Below are 27,547 nucleotides of genomic sequence, written 5' to 3'. Positions count from 1 at the left end.
TTTCTTTTAAGTCCGACTTACGCTTTACTGTAGTCTTCTAATAGGTTTTCCTGTAATCTATAGATTGAAAACTATCTCGTGTATTTTTGACGTGATAACGTCTAATAACTCGTTACTACGGGCAGCATGCACGAAAAAGATGACGTCATTGTCCCGTTTCGCAATATAGTTTTTGCGCCATCTATTGGCGCGCGTTGGAACTAAGCGGCTGATCGATGCGCTCGGTATGGTTATAGCGTGTGGCCTGAGTAAAGCACCACAGCTGGGACAGATGGCGCGCCCGTGTGTTGTTCTCGTTAAGCTGAGTTTAGACCAGCAAGTTATTGCTGCAAGTTTTGAGACGCAACTATAGGTAAGAGTGAGTGGCAAATATCTGCATCTCTTTCTAGCATATACTTCTGTCTCAAAACTTGCAGCAGCGCCGCAGAGATGGGCAAATCGTAATCGATTCCGGATTACACGATTACTTGATTTTACTTTGTAATCCACTACTGGGTGTCAGATTACTTGTAATGTAATCAAGTGAAGCTAGGAAAAACGGTAAATTACCATTACATATAAAGGAATCACTAATCATCTATACAATAATTACTATTACCAATAATTCGGAATCATAGTCGATTCAAAATAACTGAAATTATTGACTTGATTACTTTCAGATTACAAATATGTAGTACCTCAGATTGCTGACTGTCACTTTGACACAAAAATCATCATGGGTGTCGTAAAATAGGTTTTAGGGGGTGCTGATTCCAAAATTAATGACCAATTTGGAATCTGACATTGCTGACTGTCACTTTGACACAAAAGTCGTCATGGGTGTCGTAAAATAGGTTTTAGGGGGTGCTGATTCCAAATGAATGACCAATGTGGAATCTGACATTGCTGACTGTCACTTTGACACAAAAGTCGTCATGGGTGTCGTAAAATAGGTTTTAGGGAGTGCTGATTCCAAAATTAATGAACAATGTGGAATCTGACATTGCTGACTGTCACTTTGACACAAAAGTCGTCATGGGTGTCGTAAAATAGGTTTTAGGGGGTGCTGATTCCAAAATTAATGACCAATTTGGAATCTGACATTGCTGACTGTCACTTTGACACAAAAGTCGTCATGGGTATCGTAAAATAGGTTTTAGGGGGTGCTGATTCCAAAATGAATGACCAATGTGGAATCTGACATTGCTGACTGTCACTTTGACACAAAAGTCGTCATGGGTGTCGTAAAATAGGTTTTAGGGAGTGCTGATTCCAAAATTAATGAACAATGTGGAATCTGACATTGCTGACTGTCACTTTGACACAAAAGTCGTCATGGGTGTCGTAAAATAGGTTTTAGGGGGTGCTGATTCCAAAATTAATGACCAATTTGGAATCTGACATTGCTGACTGTCACTTTGACACAAAAGTCGTCATGGGTATCGTAAAATAGGTTTTAGGGGGTGCTGATTCCAAAATGAATGACCAATGTGGAATCTGACATTGCTGACTGTCACTTTGACACAAAAGTCGTCATGGGTGTCGTAAAATAGGTTTTAGGGAGTGCTGATTCCAAAATTAATGAACAATGTGGAATCTGACATTGCTGACTGTCACTTTGACACAAAAGTCGTCATGGGTGTCGTAAAATAGGTTTTAGGGGGTGCTGATTCCAAAATTAATGAACAATGTGGAATCTGACATTGCTGACTGTCACTTTGACACAAAAGTCGTCATGTGTGTCGTAAAATAGGTTTTAGGGGTGCTGATTCCAAAATTAATAACCAATTTGGAATCTGACATTGCTGACTGTCACTTTGACACAAAAGTCGTCACGGGTGTCGTAAAATGGGTTTCAGAGGGTGCTGATTCCAAAATTAATGAACAATGTGGAATCTGACATTGCTGACTGTCACTTTGACACAAAAGTCATCATGGGTTTGTTATATAAACTTTTTCTTCTCCATTAATATTTACTGAGATATTAGGGTTCTAAGATTAGTAAATGGCACTAGCACTTTAATAAAATTAACGCGTGTCTCGCAAACGGTCTAGGATACAAAATGACGACTTTTATATAGGTATAAGTTAGGTTCGTTAGGTATCTTCAAACGGCCGAAGGCTCCTATTCTGTGCAGTTTCTGTAATAAGCGGGGCTCCGTCGATATCGCTTTCTGTCTCTGGCGCCTTAGTAATGCTACGGGAAAATTTTGCAACTTTGCACCACTCTAACTCCTAAATTAGTAGGTTTTAAAAAACTTTAATTTATAAAAGATGCTTATTTTAATGCATTCTTTCTAATAAGAACAAAACACTATGCTAGAAAGAGTGCAGAGGAAGTTCTGTAGGCACATTTACAAACGACTGTACGGATATTACCCATATATGTATCCATCTCTATTCGTAACAGGAATGGTTGGTCTTCAAACTCTAGAAACCAGACGGAAACTGCTGCATATTATGCATTACCGCCAACTGTTTCACCATAGAGTAGATGACGCATCCGTGCTTGAGAGAATGGGGCTGCAAGTGCCAAGAGCGAATGTGGTGGTTGGCATGCCGGGCGCGGTGCCGGCGCGGCGGCGGCGGCGCCTGTTCGCGGCGGCCGGCGCACCGCTCGAGCCCGAGCTGCTCTTAACCGCATCATGTTGGAGACAGACGATATTGACATATTTGCTGATAGTGTTGGTGTGTTTTACAGAAAACTCTTAAGGTTCATAGACTCTACACTCCTTAGGTGATTAATGTAATAACCATAGTTTAACTTTTAAGTGTGTTTGCTTTTATTTATGTCAATTTAACATGTACATAATTATATTACCACATAATAAGTGCTTTGGTGAAATACTGTTAACTTTTGTGTATTTTTAATAAATAAATAAATAAATAAAAAAACGTGAAAAAAGTCCCAGAATCGGGCCCCTTTTGCTATACTCTGACCGCCCCTGTCTATACTACTGTAATGTTTGACGTTATCACGTTAAACTACCGTCCGTAAACCGACTTTACAGACAAACAATTTTTTGAAAATTTTACGCTTAGTAGGTTCGGAGATAAGGGGGGGGGGGGGGGTAATATTTTTGCCTATTTTCTTAAATTACTTTACTAAAAATTATTAAAAAAATTTTTTTGAAAGAAACTTTGATTTTTAATTCAGGTTTACATATGTGTGCCAAATTTCAAGTTAATCGGTTCTGTAGTTTCGGAGAAAATAGGCTGTGACAACGGACAGACAGACACACGAGTGATCCTATAAGGGTTCCGTTTTACCTTTTTGAGGTACGGAACCCTAAAAAGGCGGAAAGTTTGAAAAATGTAGAAACAAAGATTTATAAATCTAATAGTCCCATACAAAATTTTATTTTCGCGCCTTTTTTTTTGACAATTAAATTTGCTTGACCGTCTATGCCTCCTTTATTTTCGAATGATAACTTTTTTTTTAGAATGGTAACCTACCAAGAAATGTCAATGTCAAGTTTAAATGCCTGCGGCCGTGCCCCTGTTCACTGTTGTATTTTATTTGCAATATTATAATTTAATGATGTTTGCTATAATTTACATAAAAAAATATCAGATATGATACCCGTTATCAGTTGCTATCTTACCTATCCAACGTTAATCCGGTATATCGATATTTTTATCTAATTCAGCGAATAGAAGAAAGTTTGAATTGGCTCATTTAGGTTAGTTCACGTCTGTTCACTGTCCGGAATATATTTAATATAGGAAAATGGCTGTGTCTATACATAATAACATAGTTTACGGACCGGAGGAGCGCGATATCCCAGCCCACTTGTCGTACCCGCAATTTTTATTTGACCAGTTGAAGAAGGGAGGAGATAAAGTAGCAATAGTAAGTACTGCAATGCAGACACTATTTTGTGATTAACTGTTTGCTTCATTTGTATTTTACATATTAAATCAAGTTTATAGACAGAGATGTGTGAGTTACTGTTTTAATATAATAAACAAATAAAAATAATTACTTAATATAAACTTTTACATAAACTTTGCAGATATGCGGGGAAACGGGCAACTCCATGACATACAAGGAAATCTTGCAACAAAGTGTGAATGTAGCGGTGTCCTTGCAGAAACTAGGCCTGAAGAAGGGGGAGGTGGTAGCCCTGTGCAGTGAAAACCGGTTTGAGTTCCCGGTGGCTGCCCTCGCCGCCATGTACTGTGGTGCTGTGCTGTGCACACTTAATGTCACTTATTCTCCAGGTATGACTAGTACATATTGTTTCTCAGCAACACGTAAAATTAATGATAATAATGATGCTAACATGACAATCTAAAATATTTATTGATGCAATTATATAAAAAAAAATATTGTTTCAGGTGAAATTACCCACATTCTGAAAATAACTAAGCCAAAGATAATATTTACTTCCCCGATCACGGCCCAGAACATGCAAGATTGCAGTGAAGGATCCTCTGTGGAGAAAATAGTGCTATTTGGAGATTACGATGTTATCCCAGGCCTTATGTTCAAAGACCTGGTGAAAGAGCAAGCTAACGTGGAGAACTTCGAGCTGGCGGATGTCAGTGGCAATGACACACTGGCTGTTATGTGTTCGTCTGGAACCACGGGGTTGCCTAAAGGAGTCATGCTTACACATATAAATTTCTTGACCTTGTCACAGCATATGAAGTAAGTTGATTAACATTTTTGATAAAAGTTCACTTATTTTTAAAAGGTATAAACTAAGTACATTTTAACCCATACTGTAAAAATTATTTTATTTTCAGATATTATGTGGATACATCAACAGAGTCAAACAACATTGAAATAAAGAATTTCTTAGCTCTAATACCTTGGTTCCACGCCTATGGCTTCATTACAACCTTTGGTGTGTTGTCATTCCACCTAGAAATAGTCTTCCTGACCCGATTTGAAGACAAGTTGTTTTTGGAAACAATACAGAATTATAAGGTAAATATTTTTATGCCAATTCTTTTTTCTTAAAACACTTTATTTCCTGGTTAGGGGTTTTATCAATTAAACAAATATGTTGCCTAATGTTAATGCTGGGATATAACCAGAGCGTGTCATGTTGAGAGGAGGGTTGTGGCCAGCAGCGTTGTGGAGATAGGTTGAATTATTATTATTACATTTGTTCATTGCTGCCAAAGCCTATTATTATCAATCAATATGAATACACCACTTGCAATAGCCGCAATCAATCCTTCAAAGGCATAAAAGCAAAAATTTTACTCTATCCCTTTTGAACTAAAGGTTATTATTGTAAGTAATATGTTTTCAACCCAACTCATAATTTTAGCGAATTATCATTTGTACTTTCATAATGTTATGTTTATGTTTTTGAATAAACATCTTTATTATTTGTTGAAACTAAAGCAGATCAGATTTCCCAACCAAAGGGACAATACAGCCAATCTTCTGGGCACCCTACCACATCTCGGACACTGGCGATCAAATATATGAAAGAGGCGCGTTCCTAGCACACATTCTAAGCTCGTGTAGGTGAACGCGTACCATGCTTGTTTGGGGGAGATATGACAGGTCAACTGTTCGCGTTTTTGACAGGCGGTAACTGTTAGGTAACCGAGAGCGAGAGGGGGTGGGCGGCACTTTCAGCGGGGAGCGGGAGTGGCCATACTGTACGATAGTACTCTTTATTATACTGTGACCCTAGCCTAAGATTGCTTATCTTGGAAAATATTTTTTATAATGTTTTGATCGGTTGTTTTTCATGAGTAATAAATAATGTATGTTGCATGTAAACAGGTAAACATGATGACGCTGGTGCCCCCGCTGGCGGTGTTCCTTGCTAAGCACCCACTCGTCCTCAAGTACGACCTGAAGTGCGTCAACGAGGTGTGGTGCGGCGCGGCGCCGCTCTCTGCTGAGATACAAAATGCTGTATCACAGAGGTATATATTTAAATATAATAATATATATAAATATTTTAGTTTAAATAGGTAGAGACGTTTGACCACGATCACACCTGATGGTAAGTGATGATGCGGTCTACAGTGGAGCACGCTTACCTATGAGATACTCGTACCTATTTACTTTAAAGAGACCTGGATTGTTGTTGTTCTTCTTATACTACGTTTGTGGCAATCAAGCATAGTGCCCGCGTGATGGTAAGCAGCTTTGTAGCCTATAGACTATAAATAATATAAAAAAAAATACCATTAGGCATCCAGTTGCCTAAGGTTAGATTCGAACCAGCGCGCTATCGCGACAGTAGCCTGAGCTATTCGGCCACATGGGTAACAGCAGCCTAGTTTGATTTTTTCGAAGAATTTCTTTTTGTTCCTGAATGCTTATGACGCCCACTTCTTTTAGGTATCTTATCCTAATAATATGATTTATTGCAGGTTGGGCATAAACTTCATTCGGCAGGGCTACGGCCTGACGGAGGTGACGATGGCGTGTTGCGTCGACCTCTCTGCCAAGCGCCGGCTAGGCTCCTGTGGCACTCCAGCACCGGGCATGAAGATTAAAGTAAAATGAAATCATAATCTAGTTTCTGAAATTGTGTCTATGGGTGATTCCATAAAAATCGGTTAACTTTTGGACAGATTTTGTCAGAGGTGTTTTTTTAATGCTAACGCAAAAGTTGATCGCCCATTGGGTAAGTATGACACCACGTACGATACATCCAAAAGGGCCAGCCGATTTTTTTAGTATTTAAGGAGATATTTACAATTTTCTGATATTAGCTTTCTAGGGACTGACGGCCGAGGATAGGGACTGACGCTAAGAATATTTTTTCAATAAAACCACATATTTTCTGTTTTAAATGATTTTTATTATTACATTTTAACAGCTACAACAGTCCTGTAAATAGTTCAGTGTAAAAATTTAGTCAAACGTACATTAATTATATTTTAGCCTTATCTTCTTTCGATGTCGAATTTTTCTTTTTTGGCGACATGTTCTAAAATTAATGTTATATAAATTAGATTTTTTAAATGATTTTGCGCAAATCATAATTATGTCTACCTATTAGAAATATAGTTTAGCCTAAATGCGAAATAAATTGCGTTTTGTTTCCACCTTTATCATACTATCGCCAATCCCTAGCCATAATGTCAGTCCCTAGCCAGTTACATAACCAGGGCCTGACGGTCCAGGGACTGACAAATGCAAACATAATCGCTCATAACTTATTTTCAGATATAAATGCGGAAACCTAAAGCTCACTCTCACAGCAATGCACACATCAGAATAACATACAATTAGGTAACGGGTAAAATAACTTATTTATTTTATATCAAATAACTTACCTAGGGACTGAAAAATCGACTGGCACAGCACGTGTTTACGCTCCAAGGACGCGAATCGCACCGGCGATAAGATGGCCGACACAGAACGCGTCGTGTTTGCGGCTAACTTCACGTTGATACTTTCGAATGATGTAGTGTAACTGAACGGGTTTTGCTCGAGTGCCGCGTATTTTAAAATTTCTAAGTGGCTAGGTACTGACGCCAGTTACGTATAACAATATTATAGAATAAAAATTATTATCATAAATGTAATTTTCTTCCATAAAACTGTTACGGGGTTTTGTATTGTGTAATATTACATTGGTTTAAACACAAAAATCTAGTGATATCATTAAAACTCATGAATACTGAAGAAACTTAATCTGAAATTTGGAAATGTGACATGGCTAGGGACTAGGGCTGCCATCCGTCCGGGTTTCCCCGGATTTGTCCTAGTTTGGAAGCCGTCCGGGGGCCGTCCGGGCGGGGAGTCAAGAAGTGTCCGGGGAAAACCCGGACACTTTTCACGTAAGGAAGCACCTCAATGAATTTAAGTACATATTATCAGCGAATTTAAGTTGACTGATTAACTAATATCTGTTTACATAATAAAAATCCGGCCAAGTGCGACTCGGACTCGCCCACCAAGGGTTCCGTATTCGTACAAACTTTCAATGGTTAAAAACATCTCAGTTCACATATGTAGACATAATGACTTGAATTGATTGGAATAGTGCCGTCTCTCGGTGAATTCTCTAACTAATTTGCGCGACCTGTATTGTATGATGGTTTTTCAGGGATAATTCTTTATAATGTTAACCGATTTCGACAGTTATTATTATTTGAAATACGATATGGATGTATACTATGTATATACAAGGGTGGTAAAATTGAAAGTTGAAATGGAAAAGTTTTTTGTCAATTAAAAAAAAGTTTCCAAGATACACACTTGATTTAATTTTTCCTGTAATATTTATCATAAAGCCAATGTTTCGTAAAATTTTCACAATTTTTCGTTGGTAAACTTTGGAGGGGAAGAACGGTATTTTGTTTACATTTTCCTTCAAAATTCTTTTTTTTTTGTTCAACTAAAAAATTATAAGTATAAGTTTTGATATGTGCAATTTGAGCTCTTTCTAACGATACCCCATTTGACCTAGTAACTTAGTAACCTAAAAAGGGACAACTTTTATTTTTTTGTAAGAAAAATTACACATTACACAACGTGTGAAATTAAAAAAATAAATGGATGAAAATTAAAGGTAATGTTTTTAAAAATAAATTCTGACTCGTCCGGGGAAAAAATGCGATTTACGCAAAATGTCCGGGTTTTTTGTATCTTTGTCCGGGTTTGGCGAAATTCGAGATGGCAGCCCTACTAGGGACTGACTTTTAAGACATTTGATAATTATTTTCTATAATAAATAATGCAGTGATCAACACCAAATCGGATGACCTAATCACACGGCGTTTATATTCAACCCCTATAACATAAGATACCTAATATATGTATTACAAATCTATTAAATTGCCCTAAACACAAAGTTAACCGAATTTTATGGAATCACCCATACTATAGCCACTATAGGCCACACAGCGAGCAATGTTGTGAGCAATCCGCGTAGCAAACAGCTAATATAGCGCGAGTTTCCCGACGTTACGTACCTATACGTCTTGAACCAAATTACTTAACTGCACAGTCGCACGTCTCTGAGCCGTTAGAGGTGAGAGATACAGATGAGATGAGAATAAATCTAAAATATCACATAAACTATTCTTTCACTTTTTCTGAGCGCCAACCACCATGCACCATAACCATTTATTTTAACGTGTCACTTTTACAGGTCCTAGACATTGATACCGGCAAAAGGAAGGGTGTGGGCGAGGAAGGCGAGCTATGGATCAAGTCGCCGCTCCGCATGAAGGGCTACATGGGCGACCCGGCGGCCAGCCAGGCCCTGTTCGACCAAGAGGGCTACGTGCGAACAGGCGACATAGGGTACTACGATAGCGAGGGTGCTTTCTACATCGTCGACAGGCTGAAGGAGCTTATCAAGTACAACGGCTTTCAGGTAATACACGTTAGGAGTTCCAGTACACAGATAAAGTTATGGAACATGGATACATGGACGACCCGGCGGCCAGCAAAGCTCTTCGACCAATAGGGCTACGTGCGCACGGGAGACATCGGGTACTACGATAGCGAGGGCGCTTTCTACATCGGCGATAGGCTGGAAAAACTTATCAAGTCAATATAGCGGATCTCAGGTACGACAATATATCAGAAAAGTTGCAGTATTCAGCTAAAGCCGACGCACAAGGAGGTCTGCCAATCTGAACTCTTGTTGAATCAGAAGGAAGTGCTGCCCTCTTCAATTAATGTACACAGTAGGTTCTATCATCTTAGATGAGTTACATGGAAGCATATTTATAATACAGTGGGACTGCCTTACACTCCTACTACTATGCTGCCTTCTACATTTCATGAGCGTTTCCTGTAATTTGACAAACAATAAAGTTTACGTGTGGTCTGGGGCCCATTTCTCGAAGCTACAAGTGACAATTTACAAGTGGTAGTCAATGTCTAATATGACAAGTTGGAAAGAGACTTCCGCTTGTAACTTGTAATTTACAGTTTTGAAATATGGACCCGCTGCACCTGAAAGCTTAAAATCGACCAGTTTTTTTAATCAATTCACACTCGTGTATTACGTGTTAGATATCATTATTATCTAACACGATTATAAATTGAAATGATACCTCTACCCGAAAATGGACTGATTAGAATAGTACATTACGATACAAGTGCGTAAAAAAGGAAGTTTGAAACGAGTGGCGATAAATTAAAACACGACCGAAAGGAGTGTTTTAAATCGACACGAGTTGCGAATTTCCTTTTCGCACGTGTATCGTACGACGTAAACGACCATCTGTACTGAAAATATTTTTTCAGTACAGATGGTGTTTTTTTTACGCACTAGTGCGAGAAGTGGTTCATTATATGCCAGGTCGAAACTTTGAAGGCTCATCTGTACTGAAAAACTTCGTACGATACACGTGCAAAAAGGAAATTCGTAACTCGTGTCGATTTAAAACACTCCCTTCGGTCGTGTTTTAATTTATCGCCACTCGTTTCGAACATCCTTTTTTACGCACTTGTATCGTAATGTACTATTATAGCTAACTAATGAAGTATGTTATTGTTACATTTTTTAAGTATCTTATTGTATTACGTAAAACTGATAAAAATCATTCGAGACTAACAACTGTTAGTCATGATTTTGAATCGTGCATAAATAGATAGTGATATTCACCATTTGAACACCAGAAATAATAAAAACGAATTGGTGCTCCCTAATTCTTAGATGGTCACAAAAATACTTATAATATGTGACACGCTCTCATGACTACATAATTATATGTATAAAATAGAGTTATTTTTTAATTGTATTGTCTTAAAATATTATGAATGTATTTCACCATAACAATAGAACTGTTTACCTTGAATATTATTTATACTCATCTACAAAGGTCATCATATGTCACAACGCAGATTGATCCTTTTGAATGCTGCTACTTCCATCTGTATTGAAAGATACCTATTTCTTCACAAGTTCACAGTCAGCAATCATCAAAATTTCTTCAAGGACGACAGTAAGGGTATTTCCTTCAAAACCGAGGTAACAGCATTTTAGGATCGAGTCGTGTTGTCCCTTTCTAATGCATGTCACTACCCCTTACCACAGATTATTAATAAGTGACTAACGTAACACATCCTTCACCTGCCCGCAAAACGACCAATACCTAAGCTTTATACTAATATGTAAATAACTACGTAAAACTCAGAAGAATAGTAGGTACGTGCCACACGACTACACAGGCGGGCGCGTGGCGCCCCTCGGCCACTTGATCATTCGAATGAACGGCTAGCGTGTAGGCACTTAACGCGCGACCGCGAGCGAGTGACGTAGGCCTGCCCTTGCGACAAATTAAGGGTTGGCAAAAATAAAGTAAAAGTCAAACATTCGCTATTTTTTTAAATTGTCGCTTTTTCTAGTAGGTAACGGAAACGGCTTGAGAGTTATATAGTATTTAAAATATAAATAAAAAAAAATAAATAAATAAATAAATAAAAATAGTTATTTGTTATACAAGGGGGCAAAGTTGTATTTTAACGCCGAGTGTGGAATTGAAAAACGAGCAAGTGAAAGGATTCTATAGTTGAACCACGAGCGAAGCGAGTGGTTCGAGAATAGAATCCTGAACTTGCGAGTTTTTTAACACACGAGAAGTAAAATACATTTGCACCCGAGTGTAACACAAAACTTTTCCCCTCACTATAGCGAGGAAACTACAACGCAAAAAATGCGTTTATCACTGCTTGCAGTAGTTCCACAGGTGGTAAATCATCTTTATTACTAGATTCACCTACTTTTATCAATTTGAAAGCAGTTAATTTGACTTTATTCAAGGTCAAATTACTTTACCCACTAGTGGATAAAATGCGTTTTTACCCGCTGGTATTAAAGGACAAAACACGTGTTTCCGAGCTAGTGAGGGGAAAAATATTTTAAGAGGGTGCGCCCACGGGTGACTTTTTTGTCGCGACCATGGGCTAGTATGAAAGTGCGCTCACGAAGCGACGCAACTTTTCATACAAATACGTAAGTCGCCGAGCAACTTTGTCGCCCGTGGGCGCGCATCCTAAGAGGAAGAGTAAACTGTGTTTGCGCAATGTTTATCAAGAGTTTCGTTACCGCAGGTGGCCCCGGCGGAGCTGGAGGCGCTGCTGCTGCAGCACGCGGGCGTGGCCGAGGCGGGCGTGGTGGGCGCGCCGCACGAGCGCGCGGGCGAACTGCCCACCGCCTTCGTGGTGCGCCAGCCCGGCGCCGCCGTCTGCGAGCGCGAGCTGCAGGACTACGTGGCCAGCAAGGTAGTGTATGGTACAGCTGGAGTCTGCATGGAAGCTCATCTGACGACCTACCGGCTGTGCGTCAGCCCGGAGCTACGGTGGACAGAATGTGAGCAGCGAGACTATGTGGAGAGCAAGATAGTGCACCTACCTTATGTATCTATACATCAGCTAAAGTCCTTGTGGAAGCACTCGCGACTAGCTACCCTCTTCCTACCTACTATTGCACCAACCCGACCCCCCATTGTGGCCGAAACTGCAAAACTATGTGGCTAACAAGGTTTTTTTTAAATACTACGTCGGTGGCAAACAAGCATACGGTCCGCCTGATGGAAAGCGGTCACCGTAACCTATGGACGCCTGCAACTCAAGAAATGTCACATGCGCGTTGCCCACCCATTAGAAACTTGTACACTCCCTTTTGCTGTGTTAAGTACACAGCAAAAAGGATTGTACAAGTTCCAAGGAGGGTTCGGGTTGCCGACGACTCCAAGGACAATAGACGGAACAAATTTAGTTCCGTAGGTCCTTCCGTCACCAGCACACCGCACCCTCGTTGAGCTCTGTCGGCCTTACTCACCGGTAGGAACACAACACTATGCGTAGGGTCTAGTGCCTACCTCCCCAGTTGGGCTCTGCTCTAGATTCGAGCAACATGATATCCACTGTGCTGTGCCCTACCTCCTCCAAAGCCCTAGCGTTAAAAAATATATCACTGCTAGGTACTACAGCGGTCAGGGACAGCTGAAACGATTTGTGTGAGATGTGTTTCGCTATGATCCTCTTAACCATTCACGTGTCCCCCTCCAGATGGCTTTATTAAACTTGTGAATAAGATGCAGACATAGATAAAACTAAAATTTCGTCATTTTCTAAGAGTTCTTAGTATGTATATTGCTTATAATCACATTTCCTATTGAATAACAAAAAATGTAATCTCGAATATGAATAGCTAAGTCTCGACTCGAAAACACAGCGACAGTAGCAGATTAATCTTATCTATTCATGGCGAATCTTTTAGAGACAAATAAGTCTGGATAAACAAGCAGATCCTTGCACTACGCCCTTTTGTTAACTATTCATATCTTTTTTGGTACGAGCACTGTGTGCTTTGTTGTAAAATTGTCCTCAAGGTCATCAAACAAATTGGAGTGCCTATTGATTCTCCTAAATCTCAAACTGATAAGAAATTGTGTGTCAATAGAATATGTATGATGTTTCAGAATCTATAGTTTATTTATACCGACAAATCTATGCGCGAGTATTTCCAACAATTTATCACAATCTGTAATCAGCTTTATTTCCATCATTGATTCCAGGTGAATCGAATGCCATACAGATGTAGTGCAAAAATGGTTTCCTTCGTATTTTAACGTTCGTAGTTGTCATGCTAGTTCAGTCAATGTCAGTACATCTGGTACAGAGACTGACTGAAATAGCATGACACGTTCGTACGTTTCCGTAACAATACGAAGGCAAATCTTTTCGCACTACATCTGTACGGTCTGTACCTAATATTCTCATACTGTTACAACCCAAAACCTGTAAGACTATAATGAATTTCACTCAAATACGTTAAATACTCTCTCTTTTTCTTCTCAGGTATCTCCGGCAAAGCATTTAAGGGGTGGTGTTATATTCCTCGACGACATTCCAAAGAACGCCTCCGGTAAAATCCTGAGGCGAGAATTGAAAGTTTTATTGAAAAAGCATAAAAAGAGCAAGCTTTAAAGTACAGTACAAACAAACCAAAGAGGTTATCTACATGTGTAGTATTTTTTTTTTGTTTTTGTTTTAAGGGCTTTGACATTTTAATTTGTTGTCATGTGATTATAATTTATTATAGTAATTAAAAATGCATAATATACTGTTACCAGACATTTATTGCGTTTCTTTACTATCACATCAACAATAATAAATTATGAAATTAACCGAGTACAACCATAAAGCACGTTTTACGTATATTTATTGCCTCCTCGAACGATGTAACCCCGTGAGGCCTTAATCCTCATAACATAACCAAGCCAAGGGAAGGTGTAAAGGGAAATGTGACTTGATGAACATCGTAAATCACAAGTCTTCAAATAATTTCTAAGATCAAATAAATAAATTTTATCTAAAAAAGGAATACGTCGTTTTGTCACGGAGTTCGAAAACAAGCTATTTTTTTGACGTGAGAGCAATCAAATATAGAACAGGTCAACATCGTATATGAGGTTAAAAACGTGACATAAATCGTAGCTATTTGTTGGCAAGAGTGTCTTTCAGTTCCTGTGGTATCCTGTTAAGGGCGTAGCTGTGCAGTTCATCGTTGACGGCGGCCAAGACCCCAGTCTTGTTGGGCTTGGGCGCCGAGGCGCCGTATTTGTAGAAGTTTCCGAGAATGTCTGTGAGCTTACCGCCGGCCGCTGAGAGCACTGCTTCAGGGGCGCACGTGTCCCACTTCTTGCATCCTGGGCTGGCGAATACGTAAACTGAAGCTTTGCCTTCCAAGAGTTGTAATACCTAAAAATAATAATTCGACATTTAATGAAGGATCTGTCAGTGTACTTTATCACAGTATCTCAGTGCTGTATCTATTTGTTTGTGACTTTGTTGTGAAGGATAGGTATACCTATGTATACACCGTGTTTTTTTTTGTTTTCCGTTAAATTAATCACTTTTAGTTAAATTCGCAAAAAAAACACGTATTCAGTCACACAAGTATTCAGTCATTATCTTTATTTTTTTAATAACTCGATAACCGCAAGAGTTAAGACGCTAGTTTCTTAGAGACATTAATTGTATTTGATGTAAAGAATCTTCCCTTAAAAGTTAACGGAATTCAATAAAAACAGAGTGTATAAGAAAGGGATTTTCTCGATGACTTTAGTTATTTATTTATACGTATATATTCACGTTTTTTTGCAATTCAACAGTTTCGCCAGGTTAAGGATCTTCCAATTGAAGTTTTATCAAATTGGAACTCACCTTGTATCCTGCACCTCCAACCCTAAGTATCTGAGCAGCATTCATGACCTGTAAAGCCTTCTCAACCACAGGATTAGAATGGCTTCTCGTTGTGGTGATGATCAAGGAGCCAGGAGGCGGGGCCGGCGTGAACCCTCCCACTCCTATCTCAGACAGCCCCCAGATAGTTCTGCCCATTTTAACCTCTCCTCCGGTTTGAGTTTTGAAAAATGGCTGGTGAATCACTCCAGCTACTGGTTTCTCATTCACAGAGATTCCAATAAGAACTGTCACATGCTCCAAGAAACCTGCAACAATTCATCTTTTTTAGTTTTTTGCGTTTTGTTCTATTTCTAGTCATTATCCTGTATAAGGTATGTGCACACATTGCATTTACTCATAAAAAAATATAAAATCAAAGCAAGTTTATTCAGCTCATGCAATATTATGTATACGGCTATGGCTTCAATCATGCAGTTAAGGGATGAAATTGAAAATGGTTATGTATAAAGAAAATAGAAAGTTTGCAAATAAAACATTGCCTACACTTGCCTTTAAATCTACATCCTTGAGAAGGGTGGTTACAAATAAAAAGAAAACCACAATCACTAAACTATATAACATGAACTATGAAGTTAGTATTCCGAAATGTACAAAGAACAAAACCCATGAAGTCATAATTTTCTAATTTACCAAAATGTGATTGAAGTAGACTTAAGTACCACTTCATACTGATAAATGGGTGGCTCAAATACATTTTCCATCTTTCCCAAGGATCTCTCTTCAACATTAGGGCACCTAGAATTTACAAATTATTTATTGTAAAGCATGTATTATATACAATTCTGCAGTACTATGCTCAACATTAATGTACTGTGAAATGAGAGAGATTCCAGATTACTAGTTTTAAAATTTCAAAAGCTAAGAATAAAATAATGCAGGTGGCATTCAAGAAAATCAAATCTTGTTTATTATATTCTAAAATTACAGAAGATTTAAACACATTAATTACAGATTAACAACAAACTAACGAATAAGTAACTAATGAATTGCTTAGCTTGGCAGAATTGTTATACTAATTTAGGATAACTTGTAGATCAGTCACCATCATCCTTCATGCACATATTGCTGTAAATAGAGGAGGTACTGTTCATTATTTCAATAATAAATCAACCTACCTTGAGTGTACTCAGAAGTTCCATCAAGAGGATCAACCCACACTACTATGTCCTCCTCCTTCACCCCTTGCAGGCTAGCGGGGCACTCAAGACCCAATACTTCTTTGTCTGCATCAACCACAATCCAGTCTGCTGACACCTCACCCTAAAAATAAAAATACAAAATTAAGGGAGAATTCTTTGCTTACATACAGTAGTTAAAATATATGTTACACATTACCTCTTCAACAGAGCTATCTTCCTCTCCAATAATGCTGGCTTTTGGATACTGTTTTGACAGGGATGCGACAATACATTTCTCTGCAGACCTATCTGCTTCTGTCTGATAGTCATCCTTGCCCTGATTATAAAAAAATGTAATCTTTAATTAGTTTTTTTGCTTCTGAGTTCTGATTTATGCCATAAAATTGTATTGCAGTTATAGAAACTTATATTATGGGTGTAATGTACATAATTATACTATTACAACGTTAACATGATTATAAAGATAAGATTTTTATTAATTATATCAACTGTATGATGTAATGTAATGCCAAGAACAAAATATCAAGGCTAAGTGAATATGCAATATGTTTATGGCAGAAGACATGGACTCAATGGCAAATACGAAACAAGCAACGGCATGGCTCACAAAAACAAACCTTTTCAACAATCCCCAACTCTCCTTTGCTCATTACATCTCTCACAATTTTTCCAGCTCGACCAGCTACTGACACAGAAGAAGCCAATAATCTTACAATAAGAGGAGCGCTGACGGACATTTTGATGTTTTATTTAATTGGTTACGTTTTAGTCACTTAGAATAAATTGCGTGCAGAAAACTTTTTCTCATCCACGACACAAGTGGGTCAGCGAACGGTACTTCGCCAATTACAAACAAACGTCACGTCACAGCTGATAATAAACGTCAGTCGCCGCGAACGCGGGCAACACCACGCCAAGGTGAATTCCGGTTTCACCTAAAAACGCATTTAGTCCTCGTTATTAAGGTGCTCGATACCCGAATATGCTTTCACCGGAAAGCAGACTTTTGTGATTTTCCTTATTAATTGAGGAACGAAACTTGTTCTACTACTAAAATGTTTTAATTATTGATAAATCAAAGCGTTTTAACTAAGGATGTTTAGAACAGTAAAATGACACACATTTTTAATACCAAGTAAATGTTTATTAATAATAGTGATAAGGCACGGTATAGGTGCTTTATACCCATAAGTATATTAAAATTAAACGTAGACGTATTTTTTTTTGTTTGATAATATAGCTCGCAGTAAATATATATGTATATTATAATATCGATCCACATCTTACTAAAGTGAGCGAAATAATATTAAGTTCTAAAGATTTTAAAATATTTTGTTTTATCCAAACTTCCAATAAAATGTTATACCTCATATTCTATTATAACAAATATTATTCTTATTTAATATAGGTATTTGATTCCAGTTATAACTCTAAACTTAACTAACACATCTTAAACAAAACTTACATAAACATGGTAAGAGTAATTTGTAGTTTCTTATAAAGTTATATCTCATTTGTTCTTTCCTCTCATTAACCTTTATTTTATCACCAAACAATGTTTATTTGGTTGGGACGTATATAAAACTTATTATGTAAAATATCAAACTTATAAAGTTCAAATTCACAATTCATTCGGGACATGCCTGTCTGTCTTATAAAAAAAGAATAAATCGATTATTTCCCTAAACCAATAAAACAAAACTTAACACTGATGATTAAATTAGTATCTAGGATTTATGTATTACTCAAAAACAGAAAATCTCTTGTAAAATATAGGTTCACAATCTGTGGGGGTAGACAGTCTTTTTCACTGTAAATTTTAACAGAGTTAACAATTTAAAACCTTCTTATATCTACAGCACAGAACAGTTTATAATAGGTATTTGTATAAAACAAGATCACTAGTCTTAAGGCACAATAGTTTCTAACTAAAAAAGGAAGTAACTTTTGCATTATACCAAATGCTAAGAAAAAACCAAAGGCCAATATTCATCATACAAAAATGCCCTTTTTCTACTATTCACTCTTTACAATATTACGTACAATATCTGGTCAGTTGTAATATTACATACACGTTTACCCTAATATAATGATTAAAACGAGACTCAACTATACTATGATATAATATTAATTCTCAACTATATTATTATTGCTATAAGGTCTTAAAGCCCAGCCTGTGTGTGCTGATTATTTTGATCGGCCATGTACGCATGCAGCATTTCTGATTTCGCATATGTGGTAATTCTAACTCACTACTCAAAATAATTAATCAATTTAAAGGTGGGCATATACCGTGTCATTCAAGATCACGCACAAATTTGACAAATTGAACCTCGAATGGAGTGACAATATGAACCAAGGCACTAATCTTCGTGAATAATACCATCTATAGTCTTGATACTCATGCAAGAACGGAACGTTAGGCTGTTGTCGCGCGAGATCGCAAAAATGGGCTGGCTCTTGGCCACAGACTAGCCAAAAAAAGATGTGGCCTACTATGGAGTGAGCTCGCCCAGAAGATGCCTGTTCACTCTTGATTTGAAGGTTGCCGGGCTATATGAGCTCGGAAATATAGCCGTCGGCAAGGAATTCCACTCCTCTATCACCGCAGGCCTATATCTCGGCGGCGTCCGCGACCTGCGTGAGGATGTGCTTGACGATCTGGTCGATGGTGTGCGTGTCGAGCATGCGCGCGATGTTGGCGTCCTCGATCACGTACAGGAACAGCTGCTTGGTGTTCTCGCGCAGGCGCTGCACGCGCGTCCAGCGCAACCGGTCGGCGGCGCGGGCGCCGCATTGCTCAATTACTTTCTCTAGGACCTGAGGACGAATGCGTCAATGTACATATCCATTTTACGTACACCATTAAGTATAGCTACATATATAAATAACATAGTACAAGGAAATAAATAACAGCAGTTTTGTCACATAGTAGCTGGTCTATCCATCAAAACCTGAAGGTCATATGGCAAAAAGACATTGACAGTTTATTCTAGGATTCTAATTAAAACTACGAGTACCCGATTTTATGACGACTGGCTGGTAATACGAAATAATGACGTGTCTATGATAGTCTCATGGGCATTGAAAAATCAACCTTTCCTATTCACTGGGTACACGACTGGCGCTACCCTCATATTGTTGTATTGTTTTGCCATCTTTGTCACTGCTCGGCTCCTGGCTCCCATTCTGTCCCTCATATTGTGGGATCTTCAATATTTATCTTATGGAGTAAAATTTGTTCTTAATGTTCTAAACTACCGTTTAGCGTCTGACGTCCCATAAAAGTATGTACATTCATGACTATTATCATCTTCTGTCAAAAAACACCGGCCAAGTGCGAGAAGGACTCGCCCACCGAGGGTTCCGTATCCGTACAAACTTTCAAAGAATAATCCTATTTCTCATGTAACTTTAAAGACCTGTCTAGAAGTATAGGTATAGCGTCATCTCTAGGTGAATTCGTTAACTAATTTGCATAATACGACCTGTATAGTATGTTGGTTTTTCAGGGATAATTCTTTATGATGTTAACCTATTTCGGCAGTTTTTACTTAAGAGGTTTTTACGTAAACTCTTGTATTAATTTGAATTAAGATATACATCCGCATTAAATTGAAAGCTAAATCTGAAAAGTTTCAATATTACAGACACAATTTAATTTTTCCTGTAATATTTAGCATAAAACCAATGTTAGACAGACTAACGATACCCCATTTGACCTAGTAACTTGACATTTACAGTTTGCCCCCTTTAATTTTATAATAAATGTTAATAAACTAAAACAATAATACCTTCAATTTGTAGAGGTTAGCAATGTTCATAACTATTCCAAAACTCAGACAGGCAGAGCGGCACCATATTTTTTTTTTTCTATCGAGAAAGAAACAAACTGTCACACACAGTATGAGATACATATAAGTTGTTATTGAATTTACAATAGACCTATAGTTTCCTTAAGAAATATAAGTGCTGAATTTTATTAACTATGGGTTCCTTTCGTACCTTGTTGGTACGGAACCCTAAAAAGGCAGAGAGAAGCAGCTTACCACGTCGACGCTCTCGTCGGGCCAGCCGAAGCACTCGAGCTTCTCCATGTCGATGAGCTGCGTCAGCAACTTCTTCAGGCTGTCGGCCAGCTCCTCCTCCGACATCAGCGGGTTCTCAGTCTTTTCCACCTGGAATAGGGATGACGACTATATTTAAAAAAAAAATGGCATTCTGTTTAGTCCGTCAGTTAGATCGTCTAAAAATACTGAACACATATTTTTCGCTTTATCTAATAAATGAAAAAATACAAAGATACAGGGCATTAAAGTTCCGGAGTGGGGGCTTGTGATGTCACTGTGAGGTAAAAATTGTACCTAGGCGTGACGTGACACAAAACTTCAACGCACTGTACCATCGTTATTTTTCGTTTACGAGAAAAAAGAAAAAATGTGTCCAAAATTTTTTGATGATCTGACTGACTAATTTTTTTTTGTCGTCTCGCCTATTCAAGTCACAGTTTTAGGAAACTTATAATATAATAGGCTAGTTTCCTACTAGTCAAATCAGCTTCCTTTTATGAACTGTCAAAATGATTTGCTAATATGGAACTACTATGAAATACTGAGGAGTGACGTCACAATCAATTCATTTTCCCCTCACTAGCTCGGAAACACGTGTTTTGTCCTTTAATACCAGCGGGTAAAAACGCATTTTATACACTAGTGGGTAAAGTAATTTGACCTTGAATAAAGTCAAATTAACTGCTTTAAAATTAATAAAACTAATAAAAGTAGGTAAATCTAATAATAACGATGATTTACCACCTGTGGAACTACTGGAAGCAGTGATAAACGCATTTTTTGCGTTGTAGTTTCCTCGCTATAGTGAGGGGAAAAGTTTTGTGTTACACTCGGGTGCAAATGTATTTTACTTCTCGTGTGTTAAAAAACAACTTTGCCCCCTTGTATAACAAATAACTATTACTACACTATGTGGTGCTTTATTTCGTGCACTGCATAAAATATTTATTTTAAGTACCTATAGGAAACTAGCCTATACAAATGGTTTAGATTTAGGGGATTTATGACTACATTGTTAAGGACAACATAATTGCACACCTTGTTCCCTTTAGTATGCTGTACCTTAAGCAGCACCTCTATCTGAGCTTGTGCCTTTTTGCTGACACACAAATTTGGTCGGTATTTTACTATAATTTGTTTCGAATTGTTTGATGTGTGTTTGCATATAACATATTAGGATGCGCTACAGAATGCGCTCGAAATTGGTCCCTTTACTTTACGACTAGATATCGTTTGATTTGATGTTACAGCAAGCTGATGGCACCTTTATTTCTTCAAGTTCCACTTACATGCCTTCGTACAGCACGACCTCGCCATAGCCTTAAAGGGCGCGCTCAATTATACACCTTGTTCTCTTAACTGGTTGTGTAGTTTAGTGTGACATACCTTGAGCGGCACCTCCAGCTCTTCGGGGTCCACGTCTTGCACGCCTCCGTACAGCACGCCCTCGCCGTAACCTTGCAGGATGCGGTCTGCTTCTGCATCCAGCACGTTGAGGATAGAGTCTAATTCGGACTTCTTCACGCGGTCGATCTTGTCGCTCGTACCCTGGGAATGAGGCCAATTTTACTAATTTTAGGTTGAATAAAATGTTGTGAATAATAATAGGTATGTGATATAAATTATAAGGGTGCAGTCTATTGCTTGAGAGTTAGGGTCACTTGCACCGTCTATTAACAAATTTAGCTTATTAAAAAAAAAGAAATTTCCATAGATTTCTCTTGCGTGACGTTGATGTATCAGATAACTGTGGTTGATGCAACTAGCCCTTAGTCGAGGACGTACTTTTCAATTAGCAAAATCTATAGGTACGTTACCGTTAAAAAGATCAAGACCAAACACAATTTTCTGTATTATATTGACGATGTCTTCCGTTTCATCCGTAATTGATTGCTCGCGCATTTGTTGGTGACAAGTTGCTCGCCGTACATGCTCGGGGACTCACCAGCACGCGGCGCACATGCTGCAGGTGCGCTCGGAACAGGTCGGGGTGGCCCTTGCGCACATGCTTGACCAGCTGCTCGCCGCGCACGTAGCTCGTGCAGCTAGTTACTCACCAGCACGCGGCGCACATGCTGCAGGTGCGCTCGGAACAGGTCGGGGTGGCCCTTGCGCACATGCTTGCCCAGCTGCTCGCCGCGCACGTAGCTCGTGCAGCTAGTTACTCACCAGCACGCGGCGCACATGCTGCAGGTGCGCTCGGAACAGGTCGGGGTGGCCCTTGCGCACATGCTTGCCCAGCTGCTCGCCGCGCACGTAGCTCGTGCAGCTAGTTACTCACCAGCACGCGGCGCACATGCTGCAGGTGCGCTCGGAACAGGTCGGGGTGGCCCTTGCGCACATGCTTGCCCAGCTGCTCGCCGCGCACGTAGCTCGTGCAGCTAGTTACTCACCAGCACGCGGCGCACATGCTGCAGGTGCGCTCGGAACAGGTCGGGGTGGCCCTTGCGCACATGCTTGCCCAGCTGCTCGCCGCGCACGTAGCTCGTGCAGCTAGTTACTCACCAGCACGCGGCGCACATGCTGCAGGTGCGCTCGGAACAGGTCGGGGTGGCCCTTGCGCACATGCTTGCCCAGCTGCTCGCCGCGCACGTAGCTCGTGCAGCTAGTTACTCACCAGCACGCGGCGCACATGCTGCAGGTGCGCTCGGAACAGGTCGGGGTGGCCCTTGCGCACATGCTTGCCCAGCTGCTCGCCGCGCACGTAGCTCGTGCAGCTAGTTACTCACCAGCACGCGGCGCACATGCTGCAGGTGCGCTCGGAACAGGTCGGGGTGGCCCTTGCGCACATGCTTGCCCAGCTGCTCGCCGCGCACGTAGCTCGTGCAGCTAGTTACTCACCAGCACGCGGCGCACATGCTGCAGGTGCGCTCGGAACAGGTCGGGGTGGCCCTTGCGCACATGCTTGCCCAGCTGCTCGCCGCGCACGTAGCTCGTGCAGCTAGTTACTCACCAGCACGCGGCGCACATGCTGCAGGTGCGCTCGGAACAGGTCGGGGTGGCCCTTGCGCACATGCTTGACCAGCTGCTCGCCGCGCACGTAGGCGCGCGCGTTGACGCAGTACATGCAGCGACGCGGCCGGTCCAGCTGGTGCGTCAGCACGTGCCGCCGGTGGTTGATCTCGTTGTGGAACCGCTTCTTGCACACGGCGCATTGGAACGCTGACACAGGGTAAACTATTTAAAAGGTGATGTTGCAGTATAAATTAAAAGATACTGCCTGTATGTAGGTTACCTATTTGATAGCCGTCATGTTTAGTTCGTAGTAGGTGCTGTCAGGTGGCGCCTCTATCAATGCGGTTTAACGTAATTTAAATGTAACGTGTTGACAAGATATATAAATTCAGTTATAAAAGAATCCTCATAGTTTACTTGCACAGAGAACCTCCTATAGAGTGGCAGTCTTGTATATTTGGTTCGCGATACGAGTCACCAGTGTTTGGGGTGCGAGGAGCGGGCGGGGAATGTGTTAAGCGCGCTGTGATTGGCCGTTTCAAGGACGGCGGGCAGTCGCGCCAGATGAAAAGGGACAGAAGTATGACTGTCCCTCTACTGACGCGTAAGTGGCCAATGTAAGTTGACCTATGCCGGCTCTGAATAAATTATAAATATGACTTATTTGTGGAATGTAATGCCGTCTGTTTTTAAATTTGAGCTTCTTGTTACCTTTCCACACCATTTCACACTACAGGTGGACATCTTTAAGGCATCAAAATACCCTTTTCCAATTTTTTTGTGCGAAAAACACGCGCTGCTTTCGGGTCTGTTACTTGGTCGATACTGATCGGGCACGGCGAGCGCCCGCGCTTATATCAGTGCAAATACTAGGAAGGCTGGCGACCGCGAGTCGTCTTGTAATAGATGTCTATAGGGGTTGGTCTGTGTTTACTTGTATAAAGCCTAGCCCCATTAGGTTATGGGCCCAGGGGCCTCGAAACAGGCACTGATTTTAACCTGTCGTGTGCAGAAAGTAGACATAGTGAGTATGACATGTGTGTCGAAATTGTTAATTTTAGACTGGACAACTACTCAATTTACGGCGTCACACTGTCGGTGCCTATTGGAGGTTTCATAGCATAAATCGAAAATGTAACACCGACTACGCCAATAACCGAGAGCTGCCCTCTTCGGTTTACTTCTTCTTATGGCATTTGAAGACCTGCCATATCGCAAATTTTAAAAACTTACACACAGATAATACGCGCTGTTTGTGTTGCTTACACGACTCACAAGCAAACACAACACCTTAATTTGCAGTTACGAAGAAATCTCTAGGTCTATCAATGACATGTTTTTCCAAAGGCTAAAGCAATTTTATACTTACGTTTGTCGTCCAAATGAGTCTTCACATGATTGGTGAGGTTGGCTTCGCTGGCGAACTCCTTCTTGCTGTACGGACAATCTTCATACGGGCAGAACAGCTTATCCAGGCCCATGTGCTCGCGCTGGTGGATTATCAAACTGAAATACGGGAATTTGATTATGTCAATTATATGCCATCATTTGTTTGTTAACCTGGTACTGCTACACTGGTACACAACCTATAATTTTATTGGCTGCTTGTTACTAAGTTAAGTAAGTTATATCATGATTCTGAATTGTTAGCTGTTGATTCTCGGAACAATAAATATTAATAAATATGCCTACACTCTTCACACATTTTTTTTGTAATTTCAAATCTGGAATATCTGTATGTGAACAGGCCACGTAAACAATATGATACAGTACAATACTAGTTTCGATCACTCGAGGGCGTAGAGTACTTCACTTGTACTTCGAATAAACAGTATATTATTACCTGGCTTTGGAGTTGAAGCTGACTCCACACTTGGCGCACAGGTTGCCTGTATGCTTCACCAGATGGCGCTGCAGCTGTGAGCGCTGGATGTACGACTGGCCGCAGATCGCGCACTTGTACGGCTTCTCCTCCACGTGGACCAGTACGTGGCGGCGGATCACCTCTATCGTGTAAGTTGCGTACCCGCACTGTATGAAATTGATGAATTAGCATTTTCAGAGAAAGAAATGTAAAGAACATCAAATAAAACAACAAAAATAACAGGAAACAATACTTAAGCTGAATTTTCACCTGCAAGTTATTGCTGCAAGTTTTGATATTTGATTTGGTAAAGATACAAAAAAAAAGAAATCCAAAATGGAGAGCCATGTCACCACATACCGACAGCCAGACTAATTACAACTACGAGAACTACACAGTAACTGATAACAACACAACTTCACAAACATAGAATTTAATATCATTTTAAGATAATTAGCAAGTTATTGTTTTACTTACCCTTTATCAATAGCAGCAGAAGAAAAAAAACGCAATAGATCATTGAGCTTACAAAACATTGAATCATAACTCAGCTCTCAGTGGTCAAACATTGCGAGTAATAAGGTACTTACCACATCACACTCGTATTTCTTTTCTCCATGGATTTCTAAATGCTTGGCCATAGCAGCCCTAGAGCTGGTCACTTTGCTGCAGTAATCACACTCGTAATGGTTTTTCGGCTCTGAAAAAAAAAGTTTTGTTAAAAAATTAGGTACACTTTGGTACCACTCTTTAAGACTAGCAATTGCAATAAAATTGAGTTATTATGCTTAATGCATGATTAGGATGTTCTGACCGAAAATATAAAAACTGCAGAATGTAACACATTCAATAAATAAAGTAAAGATACCATTAAAATATTGAACTTTGGAGAAAACTGAATGAAGTCAAATAACCTACCTACATATAAATTAACAGAATTAGCTCATTTTTGAGTGCTGCTGTATATATTCGTAAAAATTCAATTATATTGAAAAATAATGATTTATAATGTAAGTAACACCCAGCTGTTGAAAGACATCAACTGCAGAAGCGTAGAGTAATGTTTAAATATTAAGATTTAATTTTTAGGTATAATTATGTCGTAATGCTCACCTAAATGATTCTTCTGTGTGTGAATGATCAGTTTGGAGAAGTTCTTGGTGTGGTAGGAGCAGTGTTTGCAATTGAAGTTGTTCTTGTTGATGTGCTGCAGTCGCAGGTGGACTATCAAGTTGTCCTTGCGTGTAAATGACGCATTGCAAATCTGAAATATGTATTAGGGTGAGAGTTTTGATAGATTTATCAGTTCCAGTATGTGTAGGCCAGATATTAGAGGCAGCAACATGATAGGTGCTGAGAAAGAGTCAGCTGGTAGATACTATACAGCCTGAGAATAATAAAAAAAATTTTTTTAAATTATACACCGGAGAATAAATCATTTCAGTTGATATAAAACAATTTAGTAACTTACTTCACATGGAAACGTTGTAATTCCTGATCCGTCACAGCCTTTTTGAGCGATGTGGCGTAACACATGAGCACGCCTGACAAACTGCTTCTTGCAATGCTCACACTCAAATATCTCCCGCTCGTGCACGTTTGCAATATGTTCCTTAAGGGCTCGGTGGTTCGGGCAGCGGACACTACACTGCTTGCAGTCTACTGCAGTTCGGAGCTTGGAATGCTCCATTAATAGATGTTTGGTAAAACTGTTCTGGAACCTGAACTTTTTATTGCATTGTGTGCAGCTGTAGACGGCCTGTTAGAAATTAACACGATATATATAAATATTTCAAGATAAAATATAATATATACAAAAAATGCGGAAAACATTGTACCAAAATGTTTGTTTACCTTTTTGGGATCAAGATCCTTAAGATTAGCTAGCTTCTTCTGACTGCATACACGTAAATGTTTCAACATATCACTATTGCACGTTAGCTGTTTAGAACAGTAGGTGCATACATTTTTAAAAGCGTTATTTCCTTTCCGCTTGCGGCCCCGAGGTCCTCCCAATTTTTTACCTGGTGGCATGATTACTTAGTAGATCATCTGCTCCTTGATCGATGGATATTTACAATAACACATCCAGTTTCTCTCCTTAGCTAATTTTGATATTACTTTCGCTCAGGCGCTGGGCTTGGCGTTGGCTTGGTATTAGGGCTGCGGGCTGTCGAGTTCGCCACGTCACGTCAATCTAATGACATACGTCAAGGAGGTGCACAGATAAGGTAATCGTAATTTGAACCGTGCTAGTGGCAGCATTGGCAATTTGTATAGAATTTCATGAGACAGGTACACCTTGGCATTAAAAAAAAGACAAGAAATTAAAAAGTGGCAACATCGTAGTGTCGTCCCTTTCAAATCAATATAA

At 39.7% G+C, this 27,547-nt stretch overlaps 3 protein-coding genes across 6 annotated transcripts; 1 reads left to right on the top strand and 2 right to left on the bottom strand.

Annotated features, from left to right (window-relative positions):
- Positions 1-3,453: 3,453 nt before the first annotated feature.
- Positions 3,454-14,013, top strand: LOC125232415 (luciferin 4-monooxygenase-like). The gene is made up of 9 exons (XM_048138069.1): positions 3,454-3,832; positions 3,996-4,203; positions 4,321-4,633; positions 4,732-4,915; positions 5,732-5,877; positions 6,331-6,457; positions 9,066-9,293; positions 11,984-12,154; positions 13,736-14,013. The coding sequence occupies exons 1-9, from the start codon at positions 3,710-3,712 to the stop codon at positions 13,862-13,864; spliced, it is 1,629 nt and encodes a 542-aa protein (XP_047994026.1). The 5' UTR covers positions 3,454-3,709; the 3' UTR covers positions 13,865-14,013.
- On the bottom strand, positions 13,999-17,144 carry LOC125232416 (3'(2'),5'-bisphosphate nucleotidase 1). Of its 2 annotated transcripts, XM_048138070.1 has the most exons (6): positions 16,902-17,144; positions 16,481-16,600; positions 16,261-16,405; positions 15,776-15,880; positions 15,104-15,390; positions 13,999-14,638 (listed from the first exon to the last, which is right to left on the bottom strand). In XM_048138070.1, exons 1-6 carry the CDS (start codon positions 17,019-17,021, stop codon positions 14,375-14,377), a joined length of 1,041 nt encoding a protein of 346 aa, XP_047994027.1. In that variant the 5' UTR covers positions 17,022-17,144; the 3' UTR covers positions 13,999-14,374. The 2 variants fall into 2 exon arrangements, with proteins under 2 accessions (XP_047994027.1, XP_047994028.1); XM_048138071.1 differs by lacking the exon at positions 15,776-15,880 and having other exon boundaries at positions 16,902-17,143.
- Positions 17,145-17,406: 262 nt separating this feature from the next.
- LOC125232414 (zinc finger protein 26-like) lies at positions 17,407-27,547 on the bottom strand. 3 transcript variants are annotated; one of them, XM_048138066.1, is made up of 10 exons: positions 27,028-27,547; positions 26,645-26,932; positions 26,287-26,437; positions 25,764-25,873; positions 25,153-25,340; positions 24,679-24,815; positions 23,308-23,531; positions 21,741-21,902; positions 20,334-20,462; positions 17,407-19,104 (listed from the first exon to the last, which is right to left on the bottom strand). In XM_048138066.1, the coding sequence occupies exons 1-10, from the start codon at positions 27,205-27,207 to the stop codon at positions 18,898-18,900; spliced, it is 1,776 nt and encodes a 591-aa protein (XP_047994023.1). In that variant the 5' UTR covers positions 27,208-27,547; the 3' UTR covers positions 17,407-18,897. The 3 variants fall into 3 exon arrangements, with proteins under 3 accessions (XP_047994023.1, XP_047994025.1, XP_047994024.1); XM_048138068.1 differs by having other exon boundaries at positions 27,198-27,546; XM_048138067.1 differs by having other exon boundaries at positions 23,308-23,516; positions 27,028-27,542.

Source organism: Leguminivora glycinivorella, chromosome 13 (assembly GCF_023078275.1).
Source record: "Leguminivora glycinivorella isolate SPB_JAAS2020 chromosome 13, LegGlyc_1.1, whole genome shotgun sequence".
Taxonomy (NCBI): domain Eukaryota; kingdom Metazoa; phylum Arthropoda; class Insecta; order Lepidoptera; family Tortricidae; genus Leguminivora; species Leguminivora glycinivorella.
Note: the sequence above shows the minus strand (reverse complement) of the source record. Positions and strands in the feature narration are given on the sequence as shown.

What these genes read in the sequence shown, in the direction of transcription:
- LOC125232414 (XM_048138066.1), bottom strand. Translation starts at nt 27,207, where the DNA reads ATGCCACCAGGTAAAAAATTGGGAGGACCTCGGGGCCGCAAGCGGAAA. An exon ending in AGCTTCAACTCCAAAGCCAG is followed by an intron (nt 24,816 to 25,152) that starts GTAATAATATAC and finishes CCCGTATTTCAG; the next exon opens with TTTGATAATCCACCAGCGCG. An exon ending in AGCTGGAGGTGCCGCTCAAG is followed by an intron (nt 20,463 to 21,740) that starts GTATGTCACACT and finishes TCCCTATTCCAG; the next exon opens with GTGGAAAAGACTGAGAACCC.
- LOC125232415 (XM_048138069.1), top strand. Translation starts at nt 3,710, where the DNA reads ATGGCTGTGTCTATACATAATAACATAGTTTACGGACCGGAGGAGCGC. An exon ending in AAACAATACAGAATTATAAG is followed by an intron (nt 4,916 to 5,731) that starts GTAAATATTTTT and finishes GCATGTAAACAG; the next exon opens with GTAAACATGATGACGCTGGT. An exon ending in CACCGGGCATGAAGATTAAA is followed by an intron (nt 6,458 to 9,065) that starts GTAAAATGAAAT and finishes TCACTTTTACAG; the next exon opens with GTCCTAGACATTGATACCGG.
- LOC125232416 (XM_048138070.1), bottom strand. Translation starts at nt 17,021, where the DNA reads ATGTCCGTCAGCGCTCCTCTTATTGTAAGATTATTGGCTTCTTCTGTG. An exon ending in AGTTGGGGATTGTTGAAAAG is followed by an intron (nt 16,601 to 16,901) that starts GTTTGTTTTTGT and finishes TTTTATAATCAG; the next exon opens with GGCAAGGATGACTATCAGAC. An exon ending in AAGATAGCTCTGTTGAAGAG is followed by an intron (nt 16,406 to 16,480) that starts GTAATGTGTAAC and finishes TTTTATTTTTAG; the next exon opens with GGTGAGGTGTCAGCAGACTG.